The 12,393-nt window shown below is 55.7% G+C and overlaps 9 protein-coding genes across 9 annotated transcripts; 5 read left to right on the top strand and 4 right to left on the bottom strand.

Moving 5' to 3' along the window:
- Window positions 1–53: 53 nt before the first annotated feature.
- Window positions 54–467, top strand: PHSY_000631 (extracellular serine-threonine rich protein; the record flags this gene model as incomplete). Its single annotated transcript, XM_012331267.1, has 1 exon — window positions 54–467. One exon carries the CDS (start codon window positions 54–56, stop codon window positions 465–467), a length of 414 nt encoding a protein of 137 aa, XP_012186657.1.
- Window positions 468–600: 133 nt separating this feature from the next.
- Window positions 601–2,874, bottom strand: PHSY_000630 (gamma-glutamyltranspeptidase; the record flags this gene model as incomplete). Its single annotated transcript, XM_012331266.1, has 1 exon — window positions 601–2,874. One exon carries the CDS (start codon window positions 2,872–2,874, stop codon window positions 601–603), a length of 2,274 nt encoding a protein of 757 aa, XP_012186656.1.
- Window positions 2,875–3,091: 217 nt separating this feature from the next.
- On the top strand, window positions 3,092–4,579 carry PHSY_000629 (cystathionine beta-lyase; the record flags this gene model as incomplete). Its single annotated transcript, XM_012331265.1, has 3 exons — window positions 3,092–3,402; window positions 3,519–4,206; window positions 4,307–4,579. 3 exons carry the CDS (start codon window positions 3,092–3,094, stop codon window positions 4,577–4,579), a joined length of 1,272 nt encoding a protein of 423 aa, XP_012186655.1.
- Window positions 4,580–4,853: 274 nt separating this feature from the next.
- Window positions 4,854–5,474, top strand: PHSY_000628 (glucose 4,6-dehydratase; the record flags this gene model as incomplete). The annotated part of the gene is made up of 1 exon (XM_012331264.1): window positions 4,854–5,474. The coding sequence occupies one exon, from the start codon at window positions 4,854–4,856 to the stop codon at window positions 5,472–5,474; it is 621 nt and encodes a 206-aa protein (XP_012186654.1).
- Window positions 5,475–5,859: 385 nt separating this feature from the next.
- On the bottom strand, window positions 5,860–6,090 carry PHSY_000627 (condensin; the record flags this gene model as incomplete). Its single annotated transcript, XM_012331263.1, has 1 exon — window positions 5,860–6,090. The coding sequence occupies one exon, from the start codon at window positions 6,088–6,090 to the stop codon at window positions 5,860–5,862; it is 231 nt and encodes a 76-aa protein (XP_012186653.1).
- A 65-nt stretch (window positions 6,091–6,155) lies between these two features.
- On the bottom strand, window positions 6,156–6,389 carry PHSY_000626 (hypothetical protein; the record flags this gene model as incomplete). Its single annotated transcript, XM_012331262.1, has 1 exon — window positions 6,156–6,389. The coding sequence occupies one exon, from the start codon at window positions 6,387–6,389 to the stop codon at window positions 6,156–6,158; it is 234 nt and encodes a 77-aa protein (XP_012186652.1).
- Window positions 6,390–7,242: 853 nt separating this feature from the next.
- On the top strand, window positions 7,243–7,830 carry PHSY_000625 (likely protein kinase; the record flags this gene model as incomplete). Its single annotated transcript, XM_012331261.1, has 1 exon — window positions 7,243–7,830. The coding sequence occupies one exon, from the start codon at window positions 7,243–7,245 to the stop codon at window positions 7,828–7,830; it is 588 nt and encodes a 195-aa protein (XP_012186651.1).
- Window positions 7,831–7,934: 104 nt separating this feature from the next.
- Window positions 7,935–10,361, top strand: PHSY_000624 (likely protein kinase; the record flags this gene model as incomplete). Its single annotated transcript, XM_012331260.1, has 3 exons — window positions 7,935–8,028; window positions 8,114–8,136; window positions 8,943–10,361. 3 exons carry the CDS (start codon window positions 7,935–7,937, stop codon window positions 10,359–10,361), a joined length of 1,536 nt encoding a protein of 511 aa, XP_012186650.1.
- Window positions 10,362–10,651: 290 nt separating this feature from the next.
- PHSY_000623 (hypothetical protein) lies at window positions 10,652–11,895 on the bottom strand (the record flags this gene model as incomplete). Its single annotated transcript, XM_012331259.1, has 3 exons — window positions 10,652–10,910; window positions 11,204–11,607; window positions 11,725–11,895. The coding sequence occupies 3 exons, from the start codon at window positions 11,893–11,895 to the stop codon at window positions 10,652–10,654; spliced, it is 834 nt and encodes a 277-aa protein (XP_012186649.1).
- Window positions 11,896–12,393: the final 498 nt, after the last annotated feature.

The raw sequence follows: 12,393 nt of genomic DNA, 5'->3' as shown, positions 1-12,393 counted from the left end.
TCGGACTCATCGTGCTAGGTCTTCTCGCCGCCGCTGCCGGGTCAGAGCCTTCGATGAGCGCTCGAGCACTCGAAGTCTACCACTCGTGGAACCAAGACCATCTGGTCCTGTACAATCCTTGGCGAAATGGAGTCAATCGCATCCCTTACTACAGTCATCTCATCGTCGCTCATCCACGTTTGGAGCAGCAAGCTCTTCAATACGCTCTGCTCCCGGGCAATGGTCCTTACGAAGTCGAGCACGCACGCGGCGTTACCTTCGCTAAAACGCTGATCCCAGGCGACAGTCGTCCCGGAACCGCCTGGAACCTGCGACAGAACGGTCGACCACCGTACGACGCTACCGCCTTCTGGCGTGTCGATGCAAATGGCGCCAGGCTGCTCAGGTTTGATCTTTGGCCGGCGGGTGCAGAGACACAGCAACGCATCGCTATGCAGGAAGTCATCGACCGCTTCCGACGTCGTTGACCTGCGCTCGTCTGTTTCGAGACCGTCTTCAGTCACAGTCCACAGCACATATCAGAACCAAGTCATGTTGGCTCGCAATTCATGCTTTCTGAGCCCGGCAAGACTCGAAATCAATTGATTCATCTAGATTATTTCAGAAAGCGGCACCCTTTGCAGCGAGCTGTCTGACCTCGGTAGCGGCCAAAAGCACACCATCGTCGAACCTCTCCACTGCCTGAGCAGTCGAGCTACCGATGGGCACAAACGAAACGTTGTGTCCTACACTCTCCAGGAAAGCCGCGGTTTGGTTGCTGAAACCGACGAACCCAGGAATAGTAGGAGCCGGACTCTCGAGCGTGGTGGAGTTCGGACTGAGCTGATCGTGCCATCTCGCTTCGGCCAACGCCGTCTGAGCATCTTGTCCCTTGAACAGTACGTCGTACGCAACCTGCGTAACGGCTGTGATGATGCGCGAACCTCCAGCCGAGCTCAAGCTTAGCTTGAGCTCACCAGTATGCGCGTTCTCGGCAATGACCGCCGAGATCGATGACAACGGTCGCTTTCCAGGTTTGATGTAGTTGGCGGGAGTCGGAAGGTACCCGAAGAAGTTTGTTTGGCCGGGCGAGCTGGCGTCGTCGAGTTCGTTGTTCAGAGGGAACCCGTGCGCGGTCATGAGCTGGCTTCCCCAGAAGGTGTTGACGGTGGTAGTCAGGGAAATGGCCATACCGTCCGCGTCGACCACAGTGATAGCCGAGGTGCCGTGGTCAGACATGATCTGGGTGTTCTTGTTGCTCGGGATGTAGTAGTCCATGGGGAAAATTCGCGAGTCGTTGATCTTGTTCTTGTTCTCCTTGCTCACGTCGAGCTCGAGGTACTCGCTCTCCAAACGCGTGACGTTCTTGACAAAGGCCGGATCGCCATAGTTGGTTCGTTGACCGTACGAGAATTTGTTGGCTTCGATGAAACGATGCGTCGAAACATTGACGTTGTTCAGATCCTCTTGTCCGTCAGCACGGAATTGGTCAGTGGTCTGCAGTGTGGAAAGAACCACGGATCCGGACGAAGGTGCCTTGGTTCCGAACAGGCGATACTTTCCCCCGCGTAGGGTGACGTTGTGAGGTGTTCGGTACTCGACCCGGTAATTGGCGAGATCCTGTTTGGTCATGATGCCTTTGAGGACGTTGTTGTTGGCGATCGTGTCGACGATATCGTCGGCAATCGATCCGTGGTAGTAAGGCTGAATGCCGTTCCTTGCTATGAGCTCAAAAGTCTCGGCGAGTCGCTCCTTCTTGATAGTATCGCCGAGCTGAGCAAGCTTGCCGTTGGGACAGTAGAACCTGGACCATCGCTTGTCATTACACAGGAAGGGGTACTGTGTCGAGTTCAATGCCTTGCTCAGCTCTGCTGTCACCTTGAACCCTCGTCTGTTGAGCGTGATGGCCGGTTCGAACACCTTGGACCACGGGAGCTTGCCGTACTTCTGGTGGAGATCCCACCATGCCTTGGGCTCTCCAGGTACGCCAACAGCCAAGCCTCCATACAGCGATGCGTTCTTGACCGGATTGTTCGAGTACATGTCCTCGGTTGCAGCTGCAGGGAACACCTCGCGGAAGTCTACGTGGATGTAGCTCGCCGACTTGCTCCGTGCATCGTTCTCATTGCTACGTTTCCTGTTGGTGTTGGCATCTGCTGCGTAGGGAGAGCGCAGGAGGGCGTGGCCACCGCCGCCGAGGCCGGAGTGATACGAGGCGATCGAGCCAACGCAGAGGGCTGTTCCGATGATGGAATCGACGGCAGAGCCTCCTTGCTGCAGGAGTTGGGCGCCGATGTTGGAGCAGACATCGACTTCGGAAGAGACAGCTCCGTGCTTGCCCTTGACTTTGTATTCGGGAGTGTTGCCCTGCGAAGCAGCGCCGTAGAACGATGGCTGCTTGCCGTTGTTGCGAGCATCCAGGGCCTGAATGGGGGAGGTAGATCCTTGTCCTGCCAGGAGGAGCAGGGAGGCCAGAAGGGCGGCCCAGGCTGAGAAGGCGTGGAGAGACATGGTTGCTGATGTGGGAAGGCTTCGGAGGGAACGACTGTCCGTCGATCTTATTATATATCGAATAGTAAATGTGGGGCATCTGTCGCAACCTTTGATTGCCGTGACCCAATGAGAGCTCGAGATGAGAATGATTTTCGGAAGAAGCTCGCGTGCTCCAAGGGTCACGAGGCGATCGACTTGCTGATGGGTGAAGAGCGTTCCTATACCACTGTAGCCGAGGCGAGCAGGTACCACCCTAAATTTGGTGGGCACGCAGATACGAGCGAGCGAGCGAGCGAGCCTCAGTGAAACAACCGGAAACAGGAGGTGCAGATCGCGGTGTCCAAATCGGTCTCTTCGCCGGCGGTACCGTAACTCACAGGTGCTTATCATTTCGGCCTGCATGGCTTCGCTAAAGGCTCACGGATCGCCCTTCGGAAGCGATCACCAAACTTCTTTTCCTTGCTCTGCCTCATGCTTGACGATCGTTTGTCCAGGCTGGCGATGAGGTTTATTAATATTGAAGCGGGAGTGCCCACGGTTGCATTGGATCCCAATTCGTTCTTCTTGGGCGGCCAGTACGACCCACCAATGCTGGTTGCCGCAATTTCGAAAACCTCGGATGGATGTCGCTCGCCTATTCTGTGGCTCGGCTGCTTGCAAGCATTTCGCCTCACAGTTTGCAGCCGATAACAACGGTGCTTCTCAGCATGGACGAATGGGATTGATCAAAGCCTTTTGCTGCAGATCTCGGTCAGAGCTGAGCCTTTGGGCTTTCCCAGCACGCATCCGCTTTATCCTTCGTCGACGCAGACCTATAGCATGGACATGTTTGCGCCACTTGAGGGTGATCCGGCATTTGTTGCAGCAGCTCGACGGCATTGCACAATTTGGCATCTCTTCGCGTGATGCATCAGCGTTCCAAGCACGGTTGTGATTTTGGCTACCGAGGAGGTCAGGGGCGGATTAACATTTCTGTGCTTTTCAGTGCCGGTAAACGGAGACGGCTGATGCGGTTGGACCCTGAATTTGGTTTGTTCTTCTGGAAGCTTGCGCGTCCTGCAACCAAGGTGGGCTCATACCATCATAGCGCGCCGCTTTGCCGTTCGTTCAGCGTTCCAACAACAGCATCCTCACCTACACAAGGCATTCGAGAAGATGGAGTACGATCCGGTTAACCGCGATGCTCCGGCTCCGCGTTACGAACTCGAGTCGAGCTCCGAAGACGAGTTTGAGCACAGCGCTGGACAACCTCAGGAACCATACCAGCTCGTAGGAGCCACCCTGGAGCCAGGTTCGCCGCTGGTGGTGCTGATCGGCAATGCCGGCGTAGCAGCACTGTCTTCGCTCGGCACAGCACCAACGCAGCAGTTGTCTCTGCAGAGCGGATCGGAACAGCACGCAGCCGTAGCAGTCGCAACTTCAAGCTCAGGCACTCGAATCACGGCAGCTCTAGTTGCAGCTCCACCGCAACTGCGCTTGGCCCGCTTTCACGAGATCGCACAGACAATCATCGCAGCGAGCAAACCATCGAGCATCGTCATTGTCGATTCGTACAGCCCGCAAGAGCAGATTTACCGCGATCCAGAGTCAGAGGAGGAAGCAGGCTGGGAGGCTGCCATTCGATATCTGGCGACGCCAAGCTATGCAACAAACCACACGATCGACTCGAAAAGGCTGACGCCTCTGCGATCGCCTGTATCGGCGAGTGGCCTAGGCGCAGCTTTCCTATCCAAAGTACGTGCGACACAGAAGCGAGATTCGAGACAAAGTCGCTCTCCCTCCTCTTAGCGCGGCCGTACTGACCCATTTCTGCTCTACTTTGATGATACTACAGGCTGTCATCGACGACCGTCCAGCAATCCTGACGTTGCTGGAGGATGTCAGCTTTCAATCCCACATTCAGCTGTACGGGTCCTTGGCCTCTTCACGTCTGTCTCCCGCCGTCAGCGAGACCTTGAGCACCTTGACGGGCCTTGGAGGCAGCAACGCCGGCTCGCACGCAAAGGCGGGGAACACAGGATCGACGTTGCTCGACTTTGCAACGTCTCGACGGGTCAAGCCAGCGGCCAATTTGGCGGTGCTGGGAGACGGAAACATGTACATCTGAAATCAATCGTGTAGATCGCTCGACGACCGCATCCCGATTGAGATGCCCATTGCAGCCGGAGATTGCTGTTCGGCACACTGAGAAGGGCACGGGATTGTTGTGCCTCTAAGGACATGCACGTTGCGGCCGCAACATGAAAGGCTGATCAAGGCGAGCCAACGGAGCTGAGCTGCTCCATGACGATCCTTTCCTGAAACACACGTGGATCCCAGATCCAAACGTCTGGTCCGACGTTCCACGTTCCCACACAAAGTCAGTTCGGGCCAAGACAGGGATGCGAGTCGGCTGCATCGGCTGCTATGTGCTGCGAGCAGCCGTCATGATTGTGTACCGACCGGATCAGCACAAAGCTTCGGAACAAGGATACCGTGGTTCGATCCGCATTCAATGCACGCACCACAAAATGGCTCTCACGGTTCGGCACCTCTGCGGACAAGCGCAATATCACTTTTGGTCCCAAAAGATAGCGTCGACGGAAGAAGTTCATGTCGCACCACGCAAACTGCAGCTCCTCGTCATGTCACAACTCCGCTCCCTCGCAGCTCTAACAGCGGCGCACCGAACCAACTTTTCCAGTAAAGCGCACGATTACGTCGTCATTGCAATTCAAAACTTTAAAGAGAGACTTCGAACGACAAATCAAAGCAAATTCAACGCGCATTTTCTCGCCGAAGCCGACTCCAAATTGCATGGAACTCATTCAAAAATAAAGCTTTCAGCCAATGACGGAATGATATCCACCTTGAAACCGAGAACAAAGCGTCGGAGATTGGCTCGCAAGGCGGCACTTGGCTTGACTGGCTTCACAGCCTTGACATTGACAGAATCTCGTACAACCGCCGACGTCAGAGAGGGAGACCGACAGTCACCAACTGCATCTAGCCAGCCAAGATAATCATCACTTTGCCGTTCAAGTGTGCATCTGCTGTGTGCTGGTCGTCATGGCTATGACGACGATGCTGCTGCCGTCGACGAGTGCCTGCACCACAAGCATCATCATCATCCGCCCTCTCGGGACACTTGCCGTCGTGCCATGCCCAAGTCACGTCCAACGCACCCTCTCGTCATCATTGCCGTGCCCTCCTCCCACGACTAGACTCCCTCGTTCCTCGTGACGATATCCTTCTGCTCTACTGCTTCCGCAGCCGCAAGCCGAGCCATCCCCCAAGCGATTTCCCTCTCTCCAAGCCGCTTTTCCGCATACCGTTCCACAACACCGCTGACGTTGACCTGCCTCAAGCTTGTCACCTCGTCACACTGTACTGCACTGCAGCCTCTCCTCATAATCCGCATCTGCACTCTGCATTAGACCCTGGCTCGACTCGCTCGACTCTCCCGCTCGCATCCCGGCGATCCTGCTTTGATCTCACTTCTGCCTTGGGTCGGATTACACTCGTCTGCGCGCTACAGCCTCGCTCGCTCTCGCGCACGCTGCAGCAGCCCTTGACGCGGTCGTCGACGTCGTCTTCTTCTTTTCCAACGATCTGGCTCGCTTCGTCCCCTGACCTCATCAGCTTCCCACGCTCGACGTCGTTTGACCTCACTCTGCCTCGCGACACTGCTCAGCCTTCGCTGACTACCGTGCTACACCAGCGACCCCTGCCATCCCGTGACGCTCCTCCAAAAAGTCGCCGTCACTGCCGCCCACTTGCCGTTGCTGCCCCTCGCCGCATACATTCGCTTCGTCATACCCACGCCGAACAGAGCTTACTCGCTCATTCAGCTTTTTCAGCTCGACGACGTCAATCCCTGATTTCAATCCCCGCTCGTGCCTTCGAGCTTGTACCACCTTGTACAAAAGTCCAAGCATCTACATCGCTGCGCTGTTCGACGGTTCGCTCCCTCCTCCATCTCCATCATCCACAGTCTCGGTCACCCCTGTCGTCCCTGTCGTCTTGCCTAGTGTTCGCTCGCTTCCATATCTTCGAGCGACCTCATCGTCTACACTTTCCTTCACCACCACGTCCATCTTCGTTCATCGCCAGCAACCACCGCTTTCGAGAACAGCTCTCATCGGTCCTCGACACCTCGTCTCCTAGCAGCCTCGCCTGTCATCTCATCGCTCCGAATCTTGTTTCTCATCCGGCATCGTCCCAGCTCTAGACATTGCATCCCGGTAATCCAACAACAGACGGATCGGATCTTACTTCTTCAAGCCAGTCCCGGTGCATCCCCGTCTTGACATATTTACTTGCACACAAGCAAGTCCGAATCAGCTTCTATATTCCAACGCCAAGCACCGAATCGACGCGCCCCTACCCCCAGCCGACGTATTCGTTCACCGCCACACCATGCCCGTTTTGGAGCAGTTCAAGAACTTTATCAGACACGGAAAGGGTGCACGGGAAGTGCCAGAAGGTGTAAGTAGTCTACTGCCCGTTGATAAGTGATCGCGGCAATCAGCAGAGTAGCAGCGGCGACGGTCCCACCAGTCCCACCAAGGCATTTCGTTGTTTGCTTGCGACCAGTGGTGCGCCGATCCTCAGCGTGGCGCTCGCACGCGTCTTCGCGAAGAGTCATCGTCATAGGCAAGCGCACGCCAACACTACCAATGCTCTCAGGCCTACCTCGCTCCAGCGCTCATCGCCGCTGCTCGACTGCTATCTGGCGGATCAGATGCCGCCGCTGCTTACTGGCCACTTGATCGTCGTCGACCCGATTGTATGCATAGACATCTGAAACTGACCCTCATACCGTATCATCACCCACAGACCGACCCTTCCGGTGGTCCATCGATCCAAGTCCATCCTGCCGAAGCTACTTCCTCTCGGAATCAGTCATCAACAGCCTCTACTGCTGCCGGCTTTGCGCCCCAAGACAAAGCCCTACCAGTACCAGCGTCCACTTCACCTGCCCACGCTGCCGCCTCTTCGACTGCTTCGACATCAACATCATCAAAGCAACCATCGCAAACACACCAAGATCAACAAGCCCGCGACATGAAGCAGTACGCCAACGGCAACCATCTCTCCGTCCCGGCAGCCGGAGTACACAAGAACAGCAATGGTGCCAACGAGCAGTATCAACGCGAGGCCGAGCGCATCGTTGCCGAAGAGCGCGAGGCTGCAGAAAAGATGCCCTTCTACGAGGGCCTCAGCGAGCGATTCCAGCTCATCAAAAAGATGGGCGACGGCGCCTTCTCCAACGTCTACAAAGCCAGAGATCGACAGACCGGTCAGAAGGTCGCCATCAAGGTCGTTCGCAAGTACGAGTTGAATAGCAACCAGGTGCGTATCCTCCATATCTTGTGATGCGATTATCGCTTCCGTTCCAGGTCTTGTTCTTGTCTCGGTTTCGTGTCGTGGTCTGCTCCGTCTTCGTTTCGTCTTCGTTCCGTGATTCGTTATCCTCTCGAATGATGGCGATGCAGCGTCCCCTCTGGGAACGTTTGTATCGCATCGTCTTGCTTTGCTGCGTACGAGCTGCCGATTTGGAGACCTCTGGCCAAGGTATTCCATTTTGGTAGCAAGGCGCACATATGCATCTACGTCACCGTTGCCCTTGGGTCGCTCACCTGTCTCGGTTTCTCGTCAGACGATGCATCCTCTGAGCAGATGGTCGGTAGATGTTCCGGGATCTGATGGAACGAAGCTGTGTGACGGCTTTCTATACAGAGTCGTCGCCCAGCTTCCGTTCGCTGTCGCCCACTTCGTGCTCCTTGTCTCGTCTCCGCAACCGAATCATGATGCCCTCACTCTGCCTTGACACTCGTGTCGGTAGTTGAACTCACCGAGTCGAAGCCATCAAGGATGCCAACCAAGAGGCAGCAAAAACTAACCATATTTAACCTCTCCCCACCTACTCGATATCACACACCCTTGGATGATGGGTCTGGCTGTCATCCTACTCTCCAACGTCACGCCGTACACTGTACTCACAGGATCGACTTGACCCCAACTTCAGAAAAAAGAACCGCGTCACAGAGGTCCGTTTCATTGTTCTCCCCTGTCCAGCCTCTTTTTCCCCGTCATCCACCACTACTTCCCTTCTTGTTATACGCTACCCCTGTCACGCCCATCCCCACCACCTCACTTTTGCGTCCTGCCTCCAGGACAGATCACACTAGCTCTCTGCGAGTTCGTGATTCCCTTGTTCGCCTCCCCGCCAATCCACTCCACTCCCAAGAACCACTCCATCCCGCAACTCCCTTCTCAACATTTCCGAGGCGTACAGCACTTTCGTCGCTTTGCGGCCGCTCTCATGGCCAGAGGACGGCGTCTTGACCCTCAGGAAATGCTTGCAATCTCTCCCCTGTTGCCCCCCTCACTCCCGTGCTGGATCTCCGACTGCGTTGGCGTCGTGCTGCTCAAAACTCAAAACTGACATTCGAATCTTTCTTGATCTCTGCTTCTATCCACAACAGCGCGCCAACATTCTCAAGGAAGTGCAAATCATGCGAAACCTCAAGCACGAAGGCATCGTCGACCTTCTCTCGTTTTCCGAGTCTCGCGAACACTACTTTTTGGTGCTCGAGCTCATGGAAGGCGGCGAACTGTTCCACCAGATCGTCAAGCTTACCTACTTCAGCGAGGCCCTGTCGCGCCATGTCATTTTGCAGGTGGCTCACGCCATCCGATACTTGCACGAGGAGCGTGGTGTGGTGCACCGAGACATCAAGCCCGAAAACTTGCTGTTCGAGTCGATCAAGATCATCCCGTCCAAGCAGCCGATCCAGCGTCCCTACGACGAGGAGAAGGAAGACGAGGGCGAGTTTATGCCTGGCATCGGCGGTGGTGGAATCGGCCGCGTCAAGCTCGCCGACTTTGGTCTCAGCAAGGTCGTCTGGGAGGAGAGCACCATGACGCCATGCGGTACTGTCGGGTACACGGCTCCCGAGATCGTCAAAGACGAGCGATACTCCAAGTCGGTCGACATGTGGGCGCTCGGATGTGTGCTCTACACACTTCTGTGCGGTTTCCCTCCCTTCTACGACGAGTCGATCTCGGTGCTCACGGAGAAGGTCGCCAAGGGCTACTACACTTTCTTGAGTCCATGGTGGGACGACATTAGCGCTTCGGCCAAGGACCTGATCACGCACTTGCTCTGTGTCGATCCTCGAGAGCGCTACACGATTGACGAGTTCCTGCGTCACCCGTGGTGCAACGTCAAGGACCCCATCCCCGACCTCAACTCGGCCGACATTGCGCTGGCCAAGGCATCCGAGATGCCGCTGGATTCGCCGTTGCTGGCGGCCATGAAGACGGGCAATGCGGCTCGCAGCGCCATGATGTCGCCGGGTATCAACCGACTCAAGGAGGCCTTCGATGTGACGTACGCGGTGCATCGCATGGAGGAAGAGGGCGCGCGCAAGCGTGCTGGCGGCAACAATCCGCTCGGAGAACTCAACGAGGAGGACGAGAGCGACGAGGCGGACGAGGCGCGACGCAAGTACGGCGATGCAGCGGGTCAGGCTGTGGAGAGCCAGCGCGGTGCTCGCAATCACAACACTGCGGCTGCGGCAACGCGGACACAGGCGACGACACAACGCCAGACGCAGACGCAGCCACAGCAGCAGACGCAGCAGTACCAGGGTCGAGGTGGAGCGGATCGTCGGTTGGCCGAGGCAGCGCTTTACGAAGGGCGTGCAGGACAACGCGACCGCGGCCAGAACTCAAACCGCAAGCGCGGATTCGAGCTCAACATGGGCAACGCCACGCTGCTGGGTCGCAGGAACAAGGCGGGCGGTGCAGGCACCCCACGCCTCGACAACTTTGGCAATCCCATCGTGGACGGTGCCCATGCAGCTGGAATCGTCCCCGGCAGCCCGATGCGTGTCGACTGAGCGCCGAACAGCCCTGCAATCTTGTATCTCTTCATTCGTCCGCACTTGATGTTTTGTACGCTTTTTCAATCACGATTTTGTCCCTTTTTGCAACCATTCGCTGCTTGAAGTCATATTCTGTGCGAGCTCCAGATCACGATACTCTCCATATTGAGACTGCGAACGCCTTCGCTGCTTGAAGTCGTCTTCTATGCGCTCTTCCAACCACGATACTATCCTTTTGCAAACTATCGTTTCCACTGCTTGAAGTCGTGTTTTGTTCACTTTCCCAATCACGACTCTCTTCTCCTTCAAGGTAGACGATTGTATACATCGCTTGATGTCCTGTTCTGTACGATCTTCAGATCACGATCTCTTTTCCCGCGCTTACGGAATGTGCGCTCTGCTGGATGTCGTGTTCTGTACCGCTTTGCTAATTCACGAGTTTGTCTCCTTTTGCAACTAACGAACGCATCCACTGCTTGAACTCGTAGTTTTGATTGATCAGTCTGAAGAGCTACAGCCTCTACATCCGCAATGTACGCATTCGACGACCGTTCCTGGCCGAAGCTGTGGTTTTGGTACACGACAGATGCACGTCGATCCTTGGTAGTTCATGTCCTATGTGCGAGGAGGTGGGGGTCCGAGAAAGGCGAGACTGTGTCAATGCAACAGAAGAAGCGAAAGGTTAGGGAAGGTGGCAGTGACTTACTCTTGACTGAATACACCTTACGCAACACAGCTTCTCGTATCCTGTACGTTTCCATTTTGCTATCAAACTATCCACTCGCCATCGAAACCGCCGTCGAATGTCAGCGAACTTCTCTTATCCACTGGACTACGAAGGGCAGGAGACAACTCACTTTGCATCCGCGTACTGATACTTCAACAACCAATCGTACAGCTCTCTGGAAATAGCTTCTCGTTTGTAGTAGAGGTCGTAGATGTAGCGCGATCTGAGGTGGTTGATCTGGATGATGGGCCAGAGGGTTTCGACTTTGCGTGTTCCCTGGGTGTCGGACGTTTCGGCGTTGCGCATCTTGCGGTCGTAGTCGGAGAGGATGGACTCGATTTCGTCGAACCCCTCTGGTGGGGGCGTTGAGCGGGATGTTCGTAGACGTGGCATTGTGACGGTTGCGGCTGTGATGGCGATGGGTAGGGTGAACAGGTGAAGAGGTCGACGGGATGTTGCTGGTTTGGAAAGTGTCAGGTTTTGCGGTTCGGAATTCGGAGTGGAAAACAAGGCTCTGAAATTGACGCGCTGTTGCTTTACGCCATGTGCTGAGTTACGCGAGCAAGAAGTGTGGAGGCATATGTCACTCGAAAGCGCATACAGAACTCAGCTTTCCATTACGGATCAAACACCATCGACTACCATGCTCACCTCGAAACCATGCCGAAACTGATCCGAAAGGGTCAGCGCATACTTCACAAGCGCACTCAGGCTAGAGAGAATGGTGCCGCTCAGCTGCGGTCCACTCGGCGAGCTACAGGATCGAATCGGACTGCGCTCGAAGAGGTAGGATCCGAAGGATCGGTCGAGGACGATGTCCATGACGAGGACGAAGCAGACGGAGAAAGTTCGCTCTTTTTAGGCCGCACATCGGCAACGCCTGCTCCGAGAGTGGCGAGTGGCTTTACGAATGCAATCCCAATCGATCCCACCGAACTGCCGTCAGAGACACGGAGAAAGGCAGCGAGTCGCAACATTGCCAATGCGGTCGAGCAAGCACGTCTACGCAGTCTCAACCACAGAGATCTGCCGAACAGCAGGGCAGCAAAGACAAACGGAAGTCATACAGGAAGCCGAGGTCATGACGCTGAACAGGTCAAGTCAGAAGACGATCAAGAGGCTGGCCAAGACGATCCGCTCCTTACCTCCCCCACACTGGCGCGACGTTCCCTCGCTTCTGCGCCACCTGTGAAGAAAGAACCAGAGATCATCGAGATCAAGTCGGAGGATGAGGGTGACGATGATGACTTCCAAATCGTTTCACCGCCCCCACGCCCGAGAGCGGCGGAGACCGGGCCATCACATTCAACAATTGCACAA

The sequence above is a fragment of the Pseudozyma hubeiensis genome, assembly GCF_000403515.1.
Source record: "Pseudozyma hubeiensis SY62 DNA, scaffold: PHS9, whole genome shotgun sequence".
In the NCBI taxonomy this organism is placed as follows: Eukaryota; Fungi; Basidiomycota; class Ustilaginomycetes; order Ustilaginales; family Ustilaginaceae; genus Pseudozyma; species Pseudozyma hubeiensis.
This window is presented reverse-complemented; position numbering and strand designations above follow the sequence as displayed.